The sequence below is a fragment of the Centruroides vittatus genome, unplaced genomic scaffold (assembly GCF_030686945.1).
Source record: "Centruroides vittatus isolate TY-2023 unplaced genomic scaffold, ASM3068694v2 contig_964, whole genome shotgun sequence".
Taxonomy (NCBI): domain Eukaryota; kingdom Metazoa; phylum Arthropoda; class Arachnida; order Scorpiones; family Buthidae; genus Centruroides; species Centruroides vittatus.
The window spans coordinates 37,076-63,187 of record NW_027122640.1 but is presented as its reverse complement, the minus strand read 5'-3'; the positions used below and the strand labels follow the sequence as shown (position 1 = coordinate 63,187).

General features: G+C 28.2%; 1 protein-coding gene across 7 annotated transcripts in view; it reads left to right on the top strand.

The window, feature by feature from the left end:
• LOC136985402 (zinc finger protein rotund-like) overlaps positions 1 to 26,112 on the top strand; it is a 219,201-nt gene that overhangs the window by 182,834 nt on the left and 10,255 nt on the right. For all 7 annotated transcript variants that reach the window (XM_067282675.1, XM_067282677.1, XM_067282672.1 and 4 more), the window contains one exon: positions 8,603 to 8,735. In XM_067282675.1, coding sequence (XP_067138776.1) covers positions 8,603 to 8,735 — 133 coding nt within the window. The remainder of the gene's footprint in view (positions 1 to 8,602; positions 8,736 to 26,112) is intronic.

Here is a 26,112-nt window from a genome sequence, read left to right as displayed (position 1 = left end):
TATGGTACCCTTCTATGGCTTTCCAACCTACTCAGTACAAAAATTGTCATTATGGTACTCATATGCAGGGTCTTTTTGTATCCTTTCACTCAATGCTTGTGGTCAAGGAACTTTCCCTTGTTATATTAACAGTCTGTATAGCTGGATATTTTCTAGCCAAGTTTATCCATCTTGTCAATTGAGTCAAAGACAAGTTGTTTCCATGTTACACATTGTTTCTTAAGAAGGAATTAATTTTCGTGATATCTGCCATTCTGTATCTGGGTTTGCTCTCATTATGTATTTGCCAGGTTTTCAAAAAACATAGTTAGATATTGCCACTAGCTCCCTAGCTCACATCATGCAGGATTCTTTGTGATGATAGAGACAAGATCTCACTCTCTGAAAAACCTGGAGTTTGTGTTCCCTTACAAAATTTACTAACTGGGTCAAAACTTTTGTATGTTGGAGCAACTGCAAGATTTCTTTCCTCTGTTTTGCAGAGCATTTGGAGGATGTGGCAAATAATAGATGTACAACAGAGCTGTCTAAAAAAGTAATAGTGGGGTTGCAGATCTTACTCCTAAGACACTGTGGAGATCAAAGAACACTATTTATCTGAGAGTATCTTTTCATTGCATCATATGTTGCCACATAACTCCCCCATGTTTTGACATCCCAGAGTTGTGGATAGTCCTGTTTAAGCTTCTAAAATCTTAAGTTGTGTATTTTGTGATTGAAAAGCATCTCATTTCATTAATTTCATTTCTTTGTTTTAATTTACTTCTGTATTTCTTTAGTTCAGCATAATTGAATTTGATTTATTTCATTGTGTGCCCTGGTCTTTTCAAATTCTGTAATTTTATATACAGGATTATCATAATTTAAGTTTCATTTTGAACCCTCTACAAAATGAAAACTACTGGACCAAATGTTCCCAAACCTGGAAATATTACAAAGGAGGTCATGGGATTTTATAACCAGCAAAAAAAAATAATTAGTTCAAAAAGACACCACCAGGAGAAAATGGTGCTTTATGAACACCCAGTGTTTATCCAAATTTGTATTGCATGTCAAATGGTTTAACTTCTAAAGCACCATTTATCACAACTTCAGACATTTGTCAGAGCTGGTAGATGTGATTCCCTGGCATATTTATAACATTTTGGCTGATATGCTTCGAGCTACTCTGGAGAGTGTGATATTTCTTTTTCACCTGGTTGTAGAAAATGGTGGACAGCACATTGAACATCTACTACCATGGCTGTTATTTGTAGTGTGTTGTGGTATCAGTTTAAGAAATAAATCACGATTTTTTCCCCTGGTAGTGACTTTTTGAACTAATTATTTTTTCAGGTTATAAAATCCCATGATCTCCTTTATAATATTTCCAGGTTTGGTATTTCCAGGAAACATTTGATCCAGCAGTTTTTATTTTGTAGGAGGTTCAAAATGAAACTTAAATTATGCTACTCTGTATTTCAATTACATTCCATGCTTGTGCACAATGAACAGCTTCAGTAAATATTCTTTACTGTTTGTGATCAATTTTCCAAAAGGTACAATTCTGATGTCTGTGTAAGGTAATGCTCATGGAAGAGAACAATTATATGCTGTTGAAAGTACTTACTTAAATAAATCTGCTCTGTAATGTTGATAGACAGTTGTGTTGCTAATTCTGTATCATTGCTTGATGTGGAGTGTTTTGACATTTTACAGTTTTTATCTTTAAACTACATCTGATAAATATCACACATACATAAAGAAATTTTATTACTAGGCTTAATCTAAATTAATTCAATGTGATTCCAACTAAAGACAAGTGCAAGAATTGGGAAATATTTCATTGCAAAAAGTTTGTATTGTTCCCAAGAACTTGTGGTAGGTATTTAAGTATGAGATCACATAACAGTGGACAAGCCAATTTGAGTTCCAAAAGCTAGAATCTTGCTCTGCCATTGGAAATTCTAATCACATTACAGTAATACAGAGATGAAGTTATTCTGTGATCTGGCTTCTTGAGGAATTTCAATACTCTAGTTAGAGATCATTCAAGTACTGTAGAGCATGATTATCTGAAAAATTGACTTTAAAGAGTACTATTTTCAGAAATTATGAAATTTATACGGTGGATGATCAGTTAAAAATGTTGTATTTTAGTAAGCCAATTCTGACATTGATCAGTTTGCACTAATTGCTGGACTGTTTGTCATTTTTATAACCATAGCAGTTTTATTTCTCTGTAAAACAAATGTTTTTGATCTTCTAAGATCTTCCTCGGGTATTATTCAAAAAATGGAAATGTCTAAAGAACACAATGTATTTCAAAAATGAGGAAGATATTAAGAGACCACAGAAGTTTGTTTTACAGATAAACAAGTAATATAAAAAAATTGTTTTTAAAGTCAATTCCTACTAGGGAAATTTTTTTCCCCAGATAATAGACAGCGATGGGGAAAATATTAATTTGCATAATGCGACAGATAGTACGGGTACACCTCCTAATGTTTAGATTACTCTGTATTCTACTTCGAGATTATCCATTGTTAATCTGCTTCCAGATTATCACTCGATAATCTGATTCGAGATTACCGGAAATGCGGCCATCTCAAACTTAGGGGAAAAAATTTCCCCGTCGCCGTCTAGTATCTAGGGAAAAAATTCCCCATTGCCATCTTCGATACCACAGGTAATATTAACCAATAATTAAATTTAATTAATGAATTAATATTTGAAAAAACTGTATTAACATCAAGTGTCATCACTATAAGTTTAAAAAAATGTATTTGAACTTGAGTGGATGAATAAAAAGTATTTTATTAACGATTGAAAATTTGAACAAGATATATGTATATATAGGGAGAGTGTGAACTAATAGTAGGAATTTAATAATTTAATAATAACAAAATATATGTTAAGACAATGGAAAGAAACTTGAACAAATATATTATAGAACATGAAAGAGATATAAAAATGTTGAAAAAGAAACTTTGGCTATCTTATCTTCAAACATGAATTGCATACCAAGATGGCACAAGATGAAATTTTTATTTATACCTAGAAATCAAAGAACTTCATTTTTGGCAGAAGCTATATATATTAAAAGACTGCATCATGGGTTCTTCCCAATATGTCTAAATAAATCAATAAAATACAGTAGAGCATCGATTATCCGACCCCCAATTAACCGACTTATCGGTTAACTGACCGCGTTCTAGTCGGCAAATTCAAATGTCTGCTAGTGATGTGGCGCTACAATATTTGGTTATGTCTAGGCTACTTTAATACTATTTTTGTTAAATTTTTGCATGTTTTAGCTGGCAGCACTGGCTCAACCATGAAAGGGAGGCTAGTATTTAAACCAGGCCTAATACACTATACTAATAATGTATTTTTTCATACTTTTCAGTTATCCAACCAACCCCAGTCCCCAATTAAGTCAGATAATCGATGCTCTACTGTATATATATATATAATATTAAAAGAACTATTGCATGCAATATTTTTGCATTTAAATTATCAAATGTGTGGAATTATTATTTAATCTACAAAAGTATAATGTTTCTAAAAATATTGTGAAAGAATAATGTTACAAATACATCCCCACTTGCAATGAGTTTTGTTCACCAATAAAATCTTAAAATAATTCAAAGTATATTGCAGAAATTTTTATTTTTGTAATGAAAAGTAATTTATTATGAAGATTACTGGTCACACAAACATATCACAAGCTCAGATTTCAGGAAAATACTTTGCTATTAAAATATGTAATTTATAATTTGTAGAGTCTTTACAACACACTGCTTTGAACTTTACAGAATCTTAACAGATTGAACAATCACCATGGAATAGCATCACCTTTTAGCTTTGTAAGAGTTCTAAGGTGTTGAGGCATGAAAGATACAAACTTGTGCAGCAACTGCATGGGAATCTTTTCCCATTCTTCACTTAAATAGATATGTAATTGTTCTAATGTGCAAGGATGATGATGAGTCATCATTCTTTTCAAAAATCTCCATACATTTTCTATTGAAGACAGGTCTGAGCTTGATGTTGGCCAGGGGAGTACATAAATATGATTAGACTGCAGCAGGCTTGGTTTTTCTAGCATTGTGCAGGCAGGTGTTGTCAGGCTGGGAAATTCAGGCTTATCTTTGGAAAACTTTGTTTTGATTTGCATAGATATTGCTGAAGGATTATAATATAGGCTTTGAAGTTCACAGCACTACCACCAAAATGCAAATCTCCAATTCCCTCAGTAGTCATGTATCCCCAAACCATCAGAGACTGTGGTTCTGGACCTGTCGTAATAACATTGTGAAATTATTAGTTTCATGTTTAATATGAATGACTTGCCTATATTCCTATGGTTTACATGAAATGTTGATTCATATGACTATAGTATTTTCTTCCAGTCACCATTTGTTCACTATAGATGAGTTCTGGCCTAAATTAAATGTCTGTGCTTGCATGATTCATTTATGAAAAGCTTTCTCTTGGATTTGTACAGTCTGTATTTACATCATTGTTTATATCTCCATGCTGTGTATTCAGATAATGGGATATTAGATTTTTTCCTTGTCCACTTTGTCCAATCTTCTATGGAATCTTGCATGTATATAACTGTGAAAGAACTATAGTTATCTAGAACTGAGAAATAGTTTTCTTCTTAAAGCTTTTCTTGAACAAGTGTTTTCTCTTTCCTCACAAGTGTTTCCTCTCAAAAACATTTAATAATTCCCTGGAAAGTAGCCTGAGCTATTTGTACATCCTGCATGGAGAGACTCTTCCTTTATACTTCTGGATAATAATTTTCCTGATTGGTTCTAGTACTGCTTTACCTCTCATCATTTTTCACAGACACTAATATGAATTGCCTTTTATATGCTAGTTGTGTGATATAAGAATAATTACCAGAAATTCCGGGAAATTCTCCAAAAATTCTTTCTGAACAAACTTCATTGCAATGTATTGCCAAGATTTGCATATTATATTTTAGTTTTGTATTCTGAACTAATGAAATACAATCTAGTAAGTTATTGGAATGAACTAGTTTATTTACAAAAGGAATTATTTATACTACTTGGTTTTAATGTTTACACAAGTTTATGTAAATTTATGAAAGTTTAAATGGTAAATGGCATTCATTGCAAACAGGTTGTAGTTTATTTTATTGTGCATTTGTATTTGAATTTGATTTATTTTTAGAACTGCATCAACTGAAGAAGCATTTTTATATATAAGTGAAAGTTCTTTTTAGTACAATTTTTTCAAAAAAATATCATGAAATATGAATATGAAATAGTATCATGGAATATGTAAACAGTTTTCTATTGGATAATTAATACTTTTAGGAATAAAGAAATAATGTCATACTCTATACTCCAAGAATTTTTTTTTAATATGAGGACAAGCAATTCCAAAAACTTTTTTATATCCAAGCACAAAAATATGGACTCAGCATGTTTTTTAATTATTATTTGGATTCAATAATGCATTTAAAATTGCATTTGCATTCCAAGAATGTTTTTTAATATGATGACTGACAGTTGTTCTCTGTAACATCATATCATTCATATATTTTTTCTACAGAAGTACTTCCATTATTATCAGTGTCACTCTCAATAATTCATGTTTTCTGTTTCTAACATTATTATATCATTATCACTATCACCATCAGTATCATAATTACTTTCATTTTCTTCTACTTTAGTATCATTCAAATTGTTTCCATATAGTTCAAAATCAAATTTTTCTTCACTTTCAGCATTTTCAAAATTTTTATGTTTTTCTTATGTATGATAAAATTATGTAATGACTTGCACTCATGATTTTACACTCAACAATGCCATAGCAATGTATGAAGTATACGTGTTGTGATATCTAAGTAGCAGGCTTGTAATGTTTGCTATCAATATTGCTATAGTGGTGTCAGTGGATTTGTGATGTCTACTATCAATGATGCCTTAGTAGCACTAGTATGTATTCATAATTTACAAACAGTATATCTATAATATACATTATGCTGATGCCATAGTAAAGTTATGTGCTATATGATCATTGTTGCTTTAGTAACGTCTAAGAAATGAAAATTTGTTAATACATCTCTAAACTCTTTAAACTCTGTCATTTGAGCATTTAAATTAAGAATTTAAAGAGTATGAGATGATTTCTTTATGCAATTGAACCTTGAAACTCTTCACTTGAAAAATTTCAAGTTTTGTTTGTGATTTACCTTTTATAATTTTATTCAAAAGTATCTGTATTTTCAGAACTTATGCTGCAACTATATTGGCATGTTTCACATAACAATTACATGAAACTATATTTATAGATGTAACACAAGATAAATAGTTATTTGGAAAAAACTAACAATTGTTTATTGTGTATTTTGTCTATATCTAAATATACTGTATATTATTTACAGGCTACAAGAAAGACATAGAAAGGACTTGTCTTAGAAGAGTTCTAAGAGAACTGTTACATCTTTCTCTGTTATCATACATTAATCATAATCATTTAAAATACCTAATCAAATGTAGATTGTCAATTGTTAAAATTAACATATTCCACTATCTTTTGATTGATATATTTTAATTAATATATTTATTAATATATTTAATTAAGCATTTATTTTTTATATTGATTAAGTTATTTATCAAAATTCATAGAATGAAAAAAATACTGTATATCTCGGCAGATAAGACAACCTTCAGATAGGACTCTGTATAAATTTTTTGTCGAAGTTTTATAGTTTTTGCATATATCTGTCCTATAAGATGACTCCCAAACTATCAATGGCCTATGAATTTAGTTTAGATCAGTGATCATTGTCTGGATAATAACACTGTATAGAGTATACGGAATTATGTCCTATTTGTAATTTTTTGAAAGAACATCAAATTTTATTTTCTTGCATCTGGTAGCACCGCCTTGCAATTGTTGCAAATGTTCACAGATTCGTGCATTTGGGTAATGACCTTGACTATTCACAAAAACGTCGTATGAGCTATTCTATTTTGTGGACATACCCTACTCTCTACTAGTAAATAATTACAGTTTGTCCATTTTACTGTAATGGTTTTAATTTATATAAATTTCAATTTTTTTTTTTTTTTTCTATCTGTCCTATAAGACGACCCCGATTTTTGGGGCCTTTTTTTATGATTCAACTATCATCTTATCTGCCAAGATATACAGTATATAAGTTGGAAACTTCAGTAACCAATATAACAATGCTTTAAAAGCATGAAATGCAGCAAAATTTGCATAAAATTTGCTTTAAACATATTTACTAACATTTTCAGCTGTATTTAACCAACCTTTTTCATGTAGAACACAAATTTGAAAGTAAGTTAAGAACGAATGCAACTGTAATTCAAATGTAACATTCCAGAATACAAACATTTAAAGCAGGTTTAGCATTGTTCTTATATATATCTTCAGAACAATCGTAATGTAAGAAGGTCAGTAAAGTATGGATGAAAATGTTAGTAAATAAAAGTTTTGCTGCATTTTATGGTTTTTTTAAGTGTTGTTAGAATGGAAAAAGATATAACATGATAATTTAAAAAATAATTAATTTATATTTGTTTTCTATTAGTACTTAAGTTTGAAAATTGTTTTATGGAAATTTTATGAATATTTATTAACATTCATCTATTTGTTACTGAAACCAAATATGAATTTAAAATACATGAATAAATACTGTTTTTAAGAAAAATAAACTTTTCAGATAAAAATTTATTTTATCTGATGTGTCTGTATACTTAAAAGTATACACACATCAGATAAAATAAATTTTTTTTTGTTTTAAAAGCAATGTTTATATGTGTGTTTCTTTTGTATAACGTAAGGTAGAAGAATGATTGCTGGTAATATTAATTTATCAAATTATAATAGAACCAGACTACTGCTATAAATTAATGATTAGAATATTGGCATTATAGTTAGTCATATCATCTATGATAATTAAATTTATTATTTTTTAAAATTTGGAAAACAAACATATTAGGGTCTGTAGAAAAAATGATTGGTATATCCATATATAATGATAATATGAATTAACATACTTCTGGAAAGAGGATTGGATAGTTTAATTGACAATGTTAAGAGTTTTGCTTTAAGTGATTTATTTTATCTTTTTTTATAAATTTAATTAGTCAATATAAATGAAATAATTATTAAAATTATCAATAGATGAAGACAAATCTATTTCTAAAATTTATAGCTGATAACCTGATATAGTTCAATGAATTAAGTTTTTTTAGCCATTTAACACTTTAACATAAATGTACACAACATATCAATATCAGCACACTGAAAATGCTTGTTTGTTATAAACAGATGAAAATATTAGTAAATATTTTTTAATTTCAAGTGTGCTGGTAATGGCATGTTGTGTATGTTTATTTTATCCCAGTATTGGAGAGTTATTCACTTTAACATAATCACCCATATAAATAAATTATTCTTTTAATATATTAAAAATATTATTTAATTAATTAAGTTAAATAAACTTGACTGTTATTCTTATTTAACATAATAAGTAATTATTTAAAATTGATAAATTCCTTATAACAGTTTAAACAATAATAATAATAATTTGGGTATTTCTTTTCAGCAACATGCAGCATTGATAGGAGGTGCCAATTCTCAATCGTGCCCAGTATGTCACAAGATATGTTTGAATGGAGAAGCTCTGATGGAACACATGAGAACTACACATAAGGATCCAAATGCATCGGGCACGCCAAGTAAGAAAAAACGTGGCAGATCATCCCGTTCCTCTGCTGCCACCACCACTGCTAGCAATGGGGATTCTGTTAGAAATACTTCCCCTCTGTCTTCCACTGTTCTTGGAATCAGAGTTTCTACATCTAAACATTCTCTTACTGCTATTTCTAACTCTTTGACTTCTAGCGCTCTAACTGCTGTTTCCACTACGGCCGTCTGTGGAAGTGGTAGCGCAAGGGGTATCATGTCTACAATGGGAATGAGCATGAGTAATTTCCTGGTACCATCCATGGTTGGCTCCTCCACATTTGGAGGTCACTCGGGCGGTCCAACACAAGGCTGTCACTATCCCCACCATCCGTTGGTTGCACGGCCTCAACCTTCCTTTCTCAGTCTTTAAATATAAGATAGCACCATGAATGTAACATACGAATCGGACCATCTTTAAAAATGGACCCGAGCTCTCGTACATGACGATAAGATACACTTGATGCAAGAGAAAAAAATGTTTCAAAGCTACATAGAATTTATTTAAATAGTTTCATATATTTTCCTGCACAAAAACATTTAGATATTGTGCTTTAATTCCTTCACTGAGCATGTTTGTCTAAGAATAAATGTTAAAAGAAAACTGGAATTACTGATACTTGTACAATATTGAAACATATAATTTTAAATTTTTACTAACAAAAAAATATTTGTTCTCATAATACTAAGAGTATAGGTTACATACAACAAGCATCATTCCAACATAATGCAAATGGCTACACTCAACTATTACATCTAAAAGTTTAATTTTAAGATTTATAATCTACATATTTACTTCTCTTTGAAAAAAAACAAATAAGGTTCCTTAAAGGATGATTTCCACTCATCCACATCCTAACAGTCTACTAATTTGGTAGGTCACTATATACTACCTCAACTCTCACAATTGATGAGAAGTATCATACAAAAAAAGCTTTTCCTACAGTATTATCCCTATAACACAGCTCAACACTGATTTCCTATGAAGAGCCATTTTGGCAAGTATAAATGTATCCACTCTATTGTAAAAAATAATACCTCAGTATTCAGAAATACTGTAATTCACTTAGCCATTCATATTTTGTTGTATTCTAATAGCGAATGGCCAAAAATTACTAAAACTACATTTCTTAATTACAATTAAATCTTTTTATTTATTTATTTGAGGTTTTTCTTTAATATTGAATCAAAAACTAGTTTTAGTTAAAAGTATAAAGGATAAAGTTTTCTTTATCATAAACAGATGAAAAATAATTATTGATTCAGACTTGGTAACAGGCTAAGTGTGTTATATTTTACTCCTCAGGATATGGATGCAAGCAATGACTATTACTTGCACTGCCACAGTTCTGTGTAGTTCCTATTATGCCATTGAAAAAATTATTTAAAAATAAAGAAAATAAATAATAATAATAATAATAATAATAAAAAATAATAATGATGATGATAATAAAAAAAAACTGAAGAAAAAGTGTTACTATCATGCATAAAGTGGTGAAAAGTTACTATAATTCCAGATATTTCAGCTGCTCGGATCATATATTGTACAGTTTAAATATTGCAATCGGCACAAATAGTAATAAACATATGCATGCATATTGTTCATAGGGACCCAGTTATATCATTCATATCTTGTAATCTCCATGTGTATTCATTGTAAATAAACAGGTTTAGTTTTGTTCATTTTTTCATGGTGCTATCACTACCGAATTTTCACTTTTTCATTACTGTTTTCCTCGTAGTTAAAAATAAGGCCTAGTGGTGGCAGTATTCATATACTTTTTTATTTTTTCATTTCATTTGTCTTCCAGTGCAAAAGTCACACTAAAAATGTTTCCTGCCAAATGATGGCAATAAAAATAATTGTTTTTTAATGTTTTTTGTAGCACTGGCAGACTTTGATTGGCTTAAAAAGCCAAATGGTACGGCATTTTCTTATAAAAAAAAAAGAAGAAAAACTTAGATTTTATTTGAAAATATGGGACTCATGAGGTGTGAAATTTTCTCATGTAAATGATTTTGTTAAAATATTGATTGTGTTTTTTAGGCTCTGAGCCCTGTTTTACAAATTATTTGTTGATTTGATAAATGTTTAAAAAAAATTTTTTTTTATCATTATTATTATTATTATTACAAATTTTTCTGCTTTGTGCAAAGAAAAATTATATAATATACATATACATATATATTGTTTTAGCACATTATTCTTGTAATATCTGATATTAGAATTTATTGTAAATTATACTTTTCAATTTTTATTGTAAAATACACACAATTACACATTTTTTAACTGACAAATTGATATATATATATATATAGATCTATAAATTTAAAATTGTACATTTTTTTTTTAATTGTTATCCATTTAAATAATGGTAATTAGTTGAAATTGTTAATGGTCATAATTATGTATGAAATAGTACTTAGTAGTTAAATGAGGTGATGAAAGAGGTCATAATATTTAAATTTTCGTTCATCATAATTTTCTTTTATTTAAAAAGAAAGGAAAACTCTTAAGTTCAAACTTCTGTCAACAACAAAGTAAAAACTATAAAAAAATTAAAAAAAAATAATTTTTCAATTATAAAAAGCATGTAATTTGGAAATTGGAAGAGTTCCTAAAATTGCAGTAAAATTTAAATTGGCAATATCAGTAATTATGAAAAAATTGTAACAGTGGTTTTTCTCATATTCTGAGTTACTACTATATAAATATAAATATAAATAGATTTTTACAGTATAAAAATATAGAAATAAACTGAAAAGATGTAGGTTTTTTCATCTTTTATTCTTAAATTGTTAATATTTTTAAAAATTAAAATCATAAACAAACATAGGAAAGTACAGTACGGTCAGTTACAATCATGTATCGTCTTGGTCCGTCGTATAAACTAGTTACATGTATAAATATTAGACAACTAAAATAATTTAATAATGTTATGTCTAATACATTACGAAGAAAAATTTGTAAATGCTCAAGTAGTGGAACTTATATCACGACATAACGACGAGATAGTTCGCTACAAAATAACATTTTAATAAATGAACATTAAATGGTTCATTGAGTTGCAATATTAACAATAAATTATTAAATTTCAGATTTTTTTAAAATAATTTTTGCCAAAAGTGCATTCAGGGTTTAATATTGTTGAGACAAAGTACAACATAAATCACTCACTATTAGAGTTTTATCCAATTGAATGTTTGGAATAGGTAGTAGAATATTGTGTAAAATGATTAGTGATAATAGGAAATTAATTAAGTTTAAGAAAAAAAATAATAAATCGTCACAGTATTGTTGGTGTTTCTTGTATCATTATGCAAAAGCATAATTGTCTTTCTTCCCACAAGAAATTATTAATTTCTAAATAAGTTCCTGTTTTTAATTGTCACTATTTTTTTTTCTTTTTTGTTTACATTTACAAAGTTATTTTTTGTCAGGAAATCAAAGTTTTATGTATTATCTTTTTTTTATTTTGTATGTTTATCTAGCACATTTTTTATATTTATATACTGCAAGCATTTTTATTGCTTATATATATATATATGTTTAATTTTCATGTGTACATAGCATTTACATTTTAAATGTATAATTCCCTTCAATGAGATGCATCTTTAAACTATTTTGTAAGTGAATTGTGAATTAAGCTGATTTTTTGGCCAGTTGAAAACCAAATGTAATACTTATCACAAGTATCATGTTAATAGTTTAGTTTTTATTTGCATATTTAAAAAACTCAGAATTATCTGGATCCAAACTGAAATATTTTAATTTACAAAGTACCAAAGATTTTTCCCATAGATTATATATTAACCTTAGTTTATACGAATGATATTTATTGATTAAAGTTGCAAGAAATAAATGTATATTAAGAAAGAATTTGTAATAATTTGAATGCAAAATATTTTTTTATCATTTCAATATTATCAGCATGCCCAATTTATTTTCAACTTAATGAAATTTGAAAGAATGCTTGGAAATGATTGTAGTGTGTTATACACTAATAATCTTTATTTCCTTCAAAAGGAAAGAAAGATGGGAAATAAAACGATTGTCAGGCAGTCGGATGACTTTAAAACTTAAAAAATAACAAAACAATTGAATTGTTTGTAAGAAAGAATTTAGCTCAAAGCTCGTGATGCTTTTTATATTCCTCGGATGGAATATAAGATCTGTTTGAAAGCATACGGAAAGGTGCAAAACTTCAGAGAGAAATGTTTACTGTGTAACCGTCTCGAAACTGCGAGTCGGGATTTCTTTTCTTATGTATGTGTCTGTAAATAATGTAACAGAGACAGTGCCTAAAATAATTTCTTATTTCTGGTGTTAAATTGTTACATGTATCATTGTCATTCAATAATATGCATTTAGCTAATTTTTTTTAAATATGATGTGGTATTCATAAAATGGAATATGTCTTAATTAAACATTATTTGCAAAACAGCCATTGAAAATTTATACAAAGGATTGTCTCTGAAAAGAAGAGAGAAACTTAAAAAATTTAACTTGTCAATGTTTTCGATGATACATTTCCTAGATTAGAGTTTAAACATATAGAAATTTTATATTACCTATGAATGTATTATAACTTATTTATAATGATTTTTGCTAAAATATTTTATATTTAAAAATATTATTTTACATAATTTTTTATTAATTGTTCTCATTAATTCTTTTATAGCTATGGTTAAAAACTTTACAGTAATTATTGTAAAAAATGGCTTTATTTTCCTTTTACTCTTATTGCAAATAGAAAAAATAAAAACACTTTTGCATATATTTGCAATGTAGATTTGAATAGATTTTCAATGGCTGAAGGTTTGAATACTTATCCCTGCTGCAGTTTCTACCAATCAATGGATGATTAAAAGCATTTAGAGTGAAGATTTTGTGCTATGTGAGGTATCTGAGCAATAACAGCTTTTCCGCATGATACATTTTACTTTTTTATAATTTCAATTTGTAAACATAGCCATAAAAAATATATAAATATATATATATAAGCTGATACTGGCATTGATGATCTGTCATTTCTAGAGAGAATTACAGTAATTCTAAAAAAGTTTGTGCAAAATTCTTCCTTCTCAATTGGATTGAACAAGACATCCCAACCATCTTGATTATTTCATAATTGTAATCTGTTGGACAATTAATGGCTTTTCTGGATGAAAGATCATCAATGATGTAATCTTATGTTATTTATTATGACATATATGACATATTTTCTAAATGTGTATAGATTTACATTCTGAGAAACGGATGCAGATTTTCCTTCTTTATATGAATTTTTCCAAAGAAGTTCTGAATATTAACATTGTGAAAATGACTTGCTCTGTTTTTATCTGTATTATTGTAAAAGTAGCTTTAAAAAAACTGAGAATTGTCAGTTTACGAATTATGGACACTAGTTGTGCATATTGTTTGCAAATGTATGTACAGTAGATTAACATTCAATAAAAATGATATCAAGGGATCCTATATTCTTTCTATAGACTTATTTTACTTGTTACATGAGAAAAATTGATCACCTTTTGAGTCCCATCTTCCAAAGAAGTTAGGTTTTTTTATATATAGTTTTTATAATTTAAGTTGTTATAATAGATTTTTTTATGATAAAATTTTTATATTTGTAAGTTTAAGATTAATTTTAATTAATAATTTTTAAGCTTCCATTATCAAATATTATTTATTTTCAATAGGATCTTTTCCTTTTGAGTATTCTTAAGAAGATGGACTCAAAAGGCATGAATGTTTCTGTTGGATGCATATTTTTACATATTATGAATGGAATTTAGATTTAGTTTCAATTTATACCAGTTACAGTATGCATCTAACCTATTAAATCTGCATTTATGTATTCTTGTGCATGCATATGTGTAGATACATAAGTGTGCACAATTAATTACAAACAATATATTTATAAAATTAAAACAAACACGATTGAAACAAATAATTTAAAACAAATTGACAAATTGTTTCTATTTCTAAAAGATCTGAATTATAAAGAAGAAAGTTTGAATAAGCAATTTCATTAATTTTTAAGTATTTAAGAATTACAAAATTAAAAATTTATTTAATCAATTCAAATTTTTTATTGGCTATTAATAAATTAGAGTGATATTTAAGAAAGACAAGACAAAACTTAATTAGTGAGCAAACAAATTACAATAAAATAATAATTATATCTTTATAATTGTATTTCAAACATGAAGTGTATGAAAAATTCAGCATAATTAAACATATGTGCATAAATGTAATTTAAAGAAAACAAATATATTAAATGTTAGAGATAAATTTTAATAAACGTTCATGTCTTTTTGTTATGTTTAAAATTATTATTTAAGTATTTCAAGGAACTGTAGTTGAGGCCACAATATTCATTTCATACATAAATATTCTGGGTAAGTTCATATAATTAAATGAGAATGATGTCATTGTTGTTATTATTTTAGATAGACATTTTGACTGATTCATTTACAAAATGTCTCCTTCTAAAGTTGAAGTCTTGAAATGATGCTAGTCTGAAATTTCTTTTTGTAATTCTTTACATGGACCATTGTCATTTCACCTTTTAATCTCAATTTATGCACTTGAATGAATTTATAAATTTCAATACCACAACACAACACCATGTTCTTTACAACATGAACTAACTTTTTCATGAATTTCATTAGAGTTTTGTTTCAAATATCATTCAATAATAAGCACACTAAACTAAATTGGTACTTGACTGTCTCATTAACGTGTGACAATACAGATGTACTGTACCTGCTGTATTTTAGAATTAAATAATACTTTAGCAACAACTGTTGTGTTTATATTTAAACTAATTCTGAGCAAATATAGAACAAAATTCTAAATTTAAAATTATATTTCTGAAATCTAAAATAAAATTTACAGATAAATTAATAGAAATTAAATGTTTACATTGAAATACGTAACAATTGTTTTAAGTACATTTGGCATTATAGTAAAGTCTTGTTTTTCATTTTCTAGCAACTAATGTCTTTCAAACACAGTTTTAATTCAAATTTATAAAAAATTAAAAACTTTCTGATTTTTAATGCCTTCCAGCAAACATTTTGCATAATGAACTGTTATTTTTCTTATGTAAGAGCTTTAAAGCTGAAAAGATAACCAAATCCATTTATTTTGTTATTTAAGGAGATAATTACTGTTTTATAGAACTGAAAATGTTAGACTGCTTTGGCAAAACATAGAGATAATATGATTTATTTAGTGTTTATTACAAATAGAAAGTGTAATGAAAGTTTAACTTGCATAAACATAGTCAAGCCTTTATCTAATGAAATATCATTTTTTATTGTTATTCTACAAAGTTGGTGAAATTCAGTGTTTATAAACATTTTAAAAGTTTTTCCGCATTATACATGGTACTAAAAGTGATTTTTTTTTTTCACTATTAGGTATCTGAAAAGTATTTATCACTTATCTTTCATAGATAAATGGATACAGAAAATAATAGTTATTAATTTACAATATCAATGTATGAATTTAGAAGTTATTTCAATATATTTGTAGTAAGTTTATTTTCAGAATTAAACAAAGCTTATTTAATCACAAAGATATCTTGGTAAGGAAGACATAATTTCATTGGATTTATGTGACAAATTACAGGTTGAATACACTTGTTCTCCAAGAAAATAGCTAAAAATCTTATCAGATGTCATTCAAAAATTATTTAGTTTTCAACAGATGAAAACTTCAAAATCACAAAAAATATTATCTGTTAAATAATATCAAAGGCTATGATACTGTTATTATGAACTTTATTATTTTTATTTTTAAACAAAGCACATTAGTGGGTTCGATTCATAAAGTTTGGAATGACTGAGATACAGAATATGTTACAAATGTAAACAAAAACATGAAGATGCTATCATTTTGTCCATTTTTATAATTAATATTAGGTGAGGACTTAAACAGGAATAGAAGATAATATTTAAAAATGGTTAAATCTAGAGGATATTTTCAATAATAACTATTTGTTTTTGTGAAGTAGACATTGAAAGCAAATACAAGTATAATGATAAATGAAAGAAACATTTTTAAAAATGGAGTGTTGAAAATTGCTGTATTTACTTATTATCATTCAATTTTAAATGAAGTTCAACATATCTAGTTCTATGTCTAAAAGTTCATTATAGTAAAAGTATGTTGCTAACTGATTCATTGTACAATATACCATTTTCCTTTATTTCTAAGATGCATCATGACTTCATAAAAAAAAAAAAAAAAAAAAAAAAAATCTTAAAATTTGATTTTAAAGGGAGAAATTTCAAAATAATGAATTTTATTAAATAATAAATTTTTCCAAAAATTGTGAAATTCTTCAACTTTTGAACTGAGGCTTGCTTCTCCTGTTTTATACTCAACAAATCAATTATCTTACAAGTTAATATTAGAAAAAAGACTGAAGAATAGAAGATGAGGTTCAAAAATGTCAAATTTTTAAAACTTTTTTTCTCCTGGATTGGAGTAGTTTCAGAATCAACTTTTCAGGATTTTCCTAACTGATTGTAAAACTATGCAGAGAAAATAGTGTGTCCCAAAAGTATATATAATCAACATTTTACTGCTTTTCAAAATTGTTAGGAATTTAAGAGAAATGTAAATGATTTCATTTGTTTATGCAAATTACTTTACACTGATTTTTGATAATTTCAAAATTAAAGATCATTATATTAATAATTTAATAACAAAAATACATTTTTTAGCTGTCCAAAAAGTATAGATAATAAAACAGAATTGCAAAATTTGAAGCAAAAAAAAAAAAACTTAAAATTATAAAAATAAATGACATCACTTAACAATTTTACTCTGTTGTCAAGTAGTAATCTAAATATTGAATCAAAACTTTCAAAATACCACATGGAAGAGAGTTTAAGCATGGAATTGTGTCTGAATAACTTTATAAGATTGCATTGTTTTATTTTTATACATAATTTAAAAGCTTGTTTATCACTTGTTACTAAAGAACTTTGAACTATCTAGGATTATCCTTTTAAAAATTTTTTAAGTTTGAATTCTGATACAAAAAATTGACTTCTAATAAATAAATTAATCTGATGCTAAAACTAATAAAGCTCTCAATATTCCTTTCCAGTTTTCCAGTTTTCCAGTCTGGTTTCTTCAAAAGTAAATTTGTTATTATTTTTCTTAAAGGATTTATTAGTTTCTATTTTGATTTCTTAAAAATATTCAGTGAAATTTACAACTCAGTTCAATTGCTTAAATCTATTATTATATGATAAAAATACTACAAAATGTGTGCAGCTGAAATCTACTATAAAGGAGAGGGCAAAAGTTGGTTTATAATTGTGAGTATGTCAAACAGAATTTATTTTTGTATTATTATTGCATCATTTGTAGCCATTGTGACTTTCTTTTGAATTAATAAAGCTATTGTAATAATCATAACCTGCATTTTATAGTACTTTTTTTTAATCAGAAAGTAGTAGATTTAACCAATTGAATCGAGCTCTAAATTCTACTGAAGATTTTTAATAAATCAAAAAGAGACTAAGTAGAATAGTTAAAGATAATTAAAAATTTGTTTAGTTAATATGCCTTTGTGTCTTTATCTTAATTTAAACTTAACTCGTCTACTAGTACTTTGTCAATTAACAGGACTTATTATACCAGATTTATGGATGCAGCATCCATAAATCCAGTATAATAAGTCCTCTTAATTGATAAAGTACTAGTAGAAGAGTTAAGTTTAAATTAAAAGATAAATTTGACTAAAATATATTTGATAATTAAATGGTGTTTCTCCTATCAAAAGATAGCTAAAAGTTTGGCTACAAAATATCTAATATACAGTCTTGGAAAGACAATTAGCAGATGTTTAGTTTTTAATGTTAATACAACACAGAAATTTTATTTTAAACATAAAACACTAATATCATAAAAACACAGCTTTATTATTAGTTATGTTTAAATAAGAAACATGCTTGCAAAGAGATTCATTATAAAATGTGTTCTGTATGTATATGTATTAAACAGTACAAGACAAAACTTTAAGACCATCTATGATTTTCTCAGTAAAATATTTTAGGAAAGTTGGAACTGAATGACTAGAAATAACATAAAATGTAAGTATATTTTAGTAAGTTTTAATGTTTGTTGTTATCAATAATATATTTACAAAAACTAAATTTAAATTTTCTTCTGTAATAATACACTGGATACAAGTTTAAACCACTTCAAAACATTTCTTTAATATGAAACATGCACAGTTTTTGTGCTTAACTGATTATGAAAAGGGACAAATTCATGCATATCATAAAGTTGGAAAATCAGAATATGAAATTGTAAAATCCTTAAACAGATTCAAAACAGTTATTCACAATTATTTAAATGATTCTGACGATTATTGCAGGATCTTAAAGTAATGGCAAAATCAGATAATTTTTTATTATCTGAAAATGAAAGCACAACCAGAACTGGATAAAAAGTTTTTTTGGTTGGACTCAGTTTTGTGAAGACATTTAAAACACTGAATTTTGGAAAATTTTGCTACTATTGATGAGAAAAAATTTTGTCAACAAAGGGAGCCTGAATTAAAATGTAGCCCATCAGGCTACATTTTAATTAGCATGACTTAATGAAAAGATCCACAGTTTCTTTCCCATGATCAGAGTGGAGGTTGATACGATCTGGGGTGTCTTTACAGCACAAGCAAAATTAAATTTGGTATTTGTTTCCCCAAAATCAAATGCTGATGATTATTAAAACATTGTAGGAAATTATTTTTGCTGTTAAGTAAATAATACAAACAGATCAGCTAAATTTATAATACAAATGTTATATTTCAGCTAGATAATGTATCTTTCCATGGCACACATTCAACTGTGGAATGGTTAGTAGAAAACAACATTAAAACATTGAAATAGCCCTGATCTCAACCCATTAGAGCAGGGGTGGGTGACCTGTGGCCCACATTAATATTTTGTGTAGCCCACATCACACAAAATATTAATAAATATATTAATTTCCTAACTTTAGGAAGTATGCAACAAAAATTCTATCATTTTTTTCTACAACTTAGTAAAAATTTAGTAAAAAGTAAAACAAGAAATCGACTACAGAAACATCAAAACTAATTTATAACTAGCAGTGACTAATATTACACCAAATATTTTGGATATGTTACATTCACATGACAGAAATCAAATTAAGTATACTTGTGTTAATTTATAATCATGTATGAATAAATAATTGTGAGTTATCTGCAATATTTTTTTCTTTTTTCTCATGTGCCCAAGTCAGTTCAAAAATTTTAAATGTTGTGCTTACATAGAAAAAGGTTGCCAATTTCTGCAATAGAGAATCTCTGAGTTGATCTTGCATGCATAGTGTGTAATGCTAGATGTTATGGAGCTGGCACTGCCAGAGGGTGTTCAAGACAGACGGCCCTGACTAATGTATAAGGGCGGAGATCGCCCGATCCAGGAAGGACCCCGAATAAAGTATTCATTATTAACAGTTTTTGTGATTGTTCTACCAGTAGCTGAAAGAAGGCTGATTTAGTATCCATAACTGTATAATATCTGGCTTTTGGAATGCTTGATAATAGTTCTGTTGGCGATGGTATCTGATAAATATCTCTAATAATGTATTTATTTAACTGACGTGGATCCATACGCATGTGTAATTTTCCTTATTTCTTTTTAACAATGATCATTGAGTAGACCCAACTAGAAGTTTCTTCTGTCTTTTTTAAGATTCCTTTTCTAATCAGATCCTCTAATTCTTGTTTAACTTCTGTTTTTAAAGCTTCTGGGATCCTTCTAGGAGGGACAGGTTTTGGAATTGCATTTTGATTTAGTTTGATTATAACTTCATATTTGAGTTTGCCACTTCCTTCAAATATACTGGAATAAGATTCCAAAATATCTTCTGGGTTAAGTTCAAGTGTAATAGAATTTATCCTTTTAATAAGGTTTAGTTTTTTTGCGTGCATCTCCACTTAAGAGAGGTAGTTCATGCATCCTGATGACAAGGAATTTGCTCGTAGTTTCATGGCTTCCAGACTTAAATTGGAGGTGACATTCACTGACGATAGGTATTCTTTCGCGTGTGAAGGTATAGGCTTTGACCTTAGTCTGTTTTATCTTTGGAGAATTGGTCCACTGCTTCAGATACATCCAAGAAATAACATTAGTGTCCGTTCCAGTATCTAATTTGATTTTAGTGGGATTCCCATGTATTTCAATGACTTCTTCCCAGTGTTCATACGTGACTTTATTCAGCACAACAATTCTATCCAATAGATAATCTTCCTCATCTGAGATGATGGTGGAATTAGGATTATCAATTTTATTTATTTTCTTTGCCTTACATGCTAAAGAAAAATGGTTTTTCTTTTTGCATTTAAAACAAAATTTGCGAAAAGCCGGACAGTTTCCATACTCATGTACAGTTAAACATTTGTGGCACTTTTTATTCATCATACACGTATTCAATTTTTTTGGTTTATCTTTTTGTCTTGGAAACTGAATTTTCACCTTGCTCACTGTTATTTCTGTTGCCGATTTTAGATAATTGGTGCTTAGATAATTCGGATGCTCTTGCCATGTCTATTGCTTTGACTAATGTTAATGTCAGATCTTGCAGCATTTTTTGTCTGATACTATCATCTTGTGTGTCTAAGACAATTCTGTCTTTTATGAGAGAGATTCTGTTAGGGTGTTAAAATCACATCCTTGAGCTTTTGTACGTAGCTCTGTTACAAATTTGTCTACAGTTTGTCCTGGCTTCTGTACAAGTGAGAAAAATACATATCTACTATAGATAGTGTTCTTATACAACTGGAAATGGTCCATGAATTTAGCTAAGATTTCATCCACTGTCAGATTCGTGGCTTTTCCTCTAAATGGAAATTGTATATTTCTAAGCCTTTCTCTCCGATAATATGGAGCAGGATAGCTCTCTGCTGCAGAATACTTTTTGCAGGTAAATCTATAGCTGTTGCATAAATATCAAATCGTTGCTTCCATAAACTCCAATTTTCTGGATTTGACGTATCCATGGATACAAGCTCCAGAGGAGTTAAATTATACATCTCACTTTTTAATTAAATTATATATATATTTCTTCTAGTTTAAAGTAATCATTATATTAATATACTAAGAAGACTTTTCTGTCTGCCGCAGCATCAACCTTTGAATGAAGTGTCTAATTACTTCTTTAAGCTAGCACGTGTTCGTTAAGCCTCGTTCCCTTCACTGGCTTAATTATCCGCTGCCCCCATGTTTTAAGTGGTTTACTTGGTGTTTATATGCTCTTTGTGACATACTTGGAACCCCCCACGAGACAGGAATACAGACACTTACTCTGAATATTTTATTCAGGGTCCTTCCTGGAGCAGACAAGCTCCACCTTTATACATTAGTCAGGGTCATCTGTCTTGCACACCCTCTGGCAGTGCCAGCTCTGTAACACTAGAAAGCAGTACAAGCAATGCCAAGGAACTCAAAAACAGCTGTAATCTCTGCTTGGAATAGTATTTCCTCTGAACACTTGTGAACTCTAGGAAATTCTTTTTTTGCATTTAATACAAGTACTTGAATGTAAAGGAAAGTGTTGTGATTATTAGACAATGTAGTTTTTATTTTATTTGCAACATTTACATTAATTTGTAAATCTGATCTCAAACTTTTGTCCAGTGTAGTATTATAGAAGAAAATTTAAATTCATTACTTTTTGTAAATATATTAATAACAAACAGTGAAATTTATTAAAATATATTTGCATGCGTTTAGTTATTCAGTTAGAACTTTGCTAAAAGTTGTAAAGAGAAAATCATACATTATCTTACAACTATCTTGTTTTCAACTTCTGTCTTGCACTGTATACCCACTTTTATCATATGAATCTTGTACAGCAATGAAAATGATCATAAAACTGTGCCATTCTATTAGGGGCTGTCCATAAATTACATCCACATTTTTCTTGAAATTTTTACTTTCTCCTCTCCCATTGTCCCAGTTTGTCCAAGTTTCCGTAACCCTCTCTCCTCTTCAGATGTCCAACAAAACTCACCCCCCCAAAATCTTTACCACTTTATGAATAAAATAAAATGTATAAACTGTATAAAATTCAATGAAATAAAACGGGCATCCATTGAAGTTTAACATCCCTTGTGTGATTTGTCATAACCCCCTCCCCCTTTCCAGTATGGATGCAATTTATGGATAGCACCTTATAAAGAATGCTTTAAACAATTATTCTCTTCTTTATCTTAGTAAATGTTTAATACACACATTCAGTCATCACTATTTTTTAAAGAGGTGACAAATATCAAATATATTGCAATAAGTAATGAACAGTTCCAGCAATTGCATCTGTATTTATGTTCTCAATGTTCTACTACAATGCTATAGATGCATAATATAGTTATTATAAAACAGTTCAGACCTATAAAATTCTAAGAGCTAAATTAGTGGACCAGTTTAAATGATTATTATTATAAAATATCATCATCAAAAATATAACAATATTTGAATTTGGTAATCTAAGTTTCATAGTGTAAATGATAACACCCAAATGATCTGAATTATTGGGCTACATTAATAAATTAATTACTAATTAATTTGACTAGAGGTAGATGGTTACACTGCCATCTTTGATTCATTTTAATAATTATAATAAATTAATTTAGAAATTTTTGGAAGGAAAGAATCGACCCAGAATGGGACTTGAACCTTCACCTTTCACTTATCATGTGGATGTGTTGCCAGTCACTCTGCCAAGACCTTTGTCTGATCGTCATTTTCAGAATTATTAATTTAGACACACAACCATACTATTATGGTGCTAACTGGAGATGACTTAAAGCACCCACAGCCTTTAACTCCATGGCACTCAGCCAACATTGCATTCATCCATCCTATAGATAATGAAATAACCTGTTGATTTAACCAATTTTTAAAATAATTCCTATTTGTGTCTTCATAACCTAATTTTTCATTTATAACTATTATTATTATGATGTATAAAAGTTTAGAATTTAAATAAAAGTGAATGAAATAATTATTAATATCACATAAAATTCACACTCCATTACACTAGTATACAATAACATTAAATAAATCCATTTATGATAGTTTCACAAAAAATATTATAAAAGTAGAGAAGAAAAAGTTTCTGGCAACCAAATACATTTATTAAACAAACATTTTTGACTCATATAGTTGGGCCATTTTCAGCAAAAGAAATTTGGAATCAAAATTTTGTTTGTTGAACACCATAACTATAAGAGTCAAAACTGCTTCAGTTTAATATATTTGGTTGCCAGAAATTTATTTCTCTATTTTCAAACATGGTACAAAGTTTTTATAAACTTCTTGATATAAGGCAATTTGAGGTTGGAGAGAGTTTTCCCTTATATTTTCCATTAATCAATTTCTTTGGAGCAAAAATAACATTAAGAAATCAATGTCAAAAGATTTAACAATAACAGAAAATAAATAAATGTAAAACTTGAAAACTTAAATTTTATATTAAGATCTGAGAACAATAGTTAATTAATAACTTATTGTCATAGGTTAACTTATAAATACACTTTCATTATTATATTAAATAATACAAGCAGTCCTGACTTTTGGACATAATGTTCTTAAAAATGTGCACAAAAGTCAAACAATAGTTTGTATGTTTTAAAGGGAGTTTTGGTATTCAGGGAATTAAAAAGAAAAATTATAAAATCTCTTATTAAGATAGTTTTAGTTTTTATAGTGACAATACATAAGAGATCATCTATAAATTCATAATGCTGTTTTTATACTCTTTAAACATCATTTCATCTTCCTGCAACACGCTAATGTCATTGCATATACCCACATCCAAAATTATGTAATGCATTCCTGAATCAGCCTCATTAATTATACTAAGGAATAATACATAATGTGGCAATACTGTTACATTATTTTATTACATATAAAAATATGTAATGTGCATCAAAATGATTACCTTCATACCCGCCATCCATATCTGCATTATGTAATTTATGCATTCAGCTCTTAAAATGTTACTGGAATGTTAAAGCTGTAGATTAATCAGAAAACAGATAATAAAAATTAATTTTCACAAATGATTTTGATATTACTGAGAATTAAAAGTGACAGAATGTGCCATTGGACAATAGCTTGAAAGTTTTGTTTGTGGCTGAAAATATATGAAAGTCTGAATTAGGCACACAAAAAGCAATTAAGAATTATTAAAATATTATGTACAAAATATCAAGTTCTTCAAAAGTCACAGATTGCCTGTACTAGAGTTGATGATCACTGTATAGTATACATTACACCAGGGTTTTCAACCTTTTTCTGAGAAGACCATGTGTGCTGTAAAAGACAAGTCTGAAGGCCAGGTACAAAAAATATAGTCGAAAACTAAGATTAATATTCTTTTATTTCTGAATAACAACAGATATTAAATCAATGTAAAATCTGCAACTGCTTTTTTGAAAAATGCCATCAAAATTTTGTGGAACTCAATATTAAAATCTTTAGATGTTTGTTAAACAGCAATGTTTGATACTTATTAAATTTTCTATGGTAGCTGTATTCTATGTTGATCTAGTAAGAGTCTCTTTAATCCGAAAAATTGACGGTAGACTGCAACATGCAAGTAGTTTATATTAATGGAATCATATTGTCGTGGACGGGAGAAAACTGTACCGAAGGGATTATTTCAAATGTGTATGACATATATAGTGATTTTTAAAGAATTGTGAAAAAGTTTTAGAACATTTTTATGGAAGGCCTGTATGTATTATTGCTGTAGTGCACTGTTGCAAGGAAAAAAATCCATATTTTTTAAGGCAATGTGAACAAAACTCGAAAGTACTGTATAGGTGTAAAAGGAGTGTATGAAGAACTTAAGCACTGAAGAGGGATCAGAGAAAATAATACTGACCCGAAATGCATTTGTAAAAAGGCAATAAAAGAGTTTGAACCTGTTAAGCTGAGAGGGAGTCTACCATCAATTTTTCGGATTAAAGAGACAATTACTAGATCAGCAATGATTTTATATATTTCATTTTCAAAAAAATTTGTTTGCAAAGGTACATAGAAGTAAAAATAGAAAGTATCACCTATTCAAACTTCTTGACTTGTAAAATTCTCTTCTGACAGGGATTTTAAAAATTTAATAAACTCTCATCTTTAAATAGGTTTTTATAAAAAATCATTTTCAGAAGGTCTATTAATGCTAGTTGACTTTTTAAAAATTTATATCCTTTGAACTAGTTCAAATGTTGATGATAAAATATTTCAGTGAAAACAAGCTTTATAGGTCAGATAAATATGCTTTTATTCAGAATATCTTTATGCTTTTTT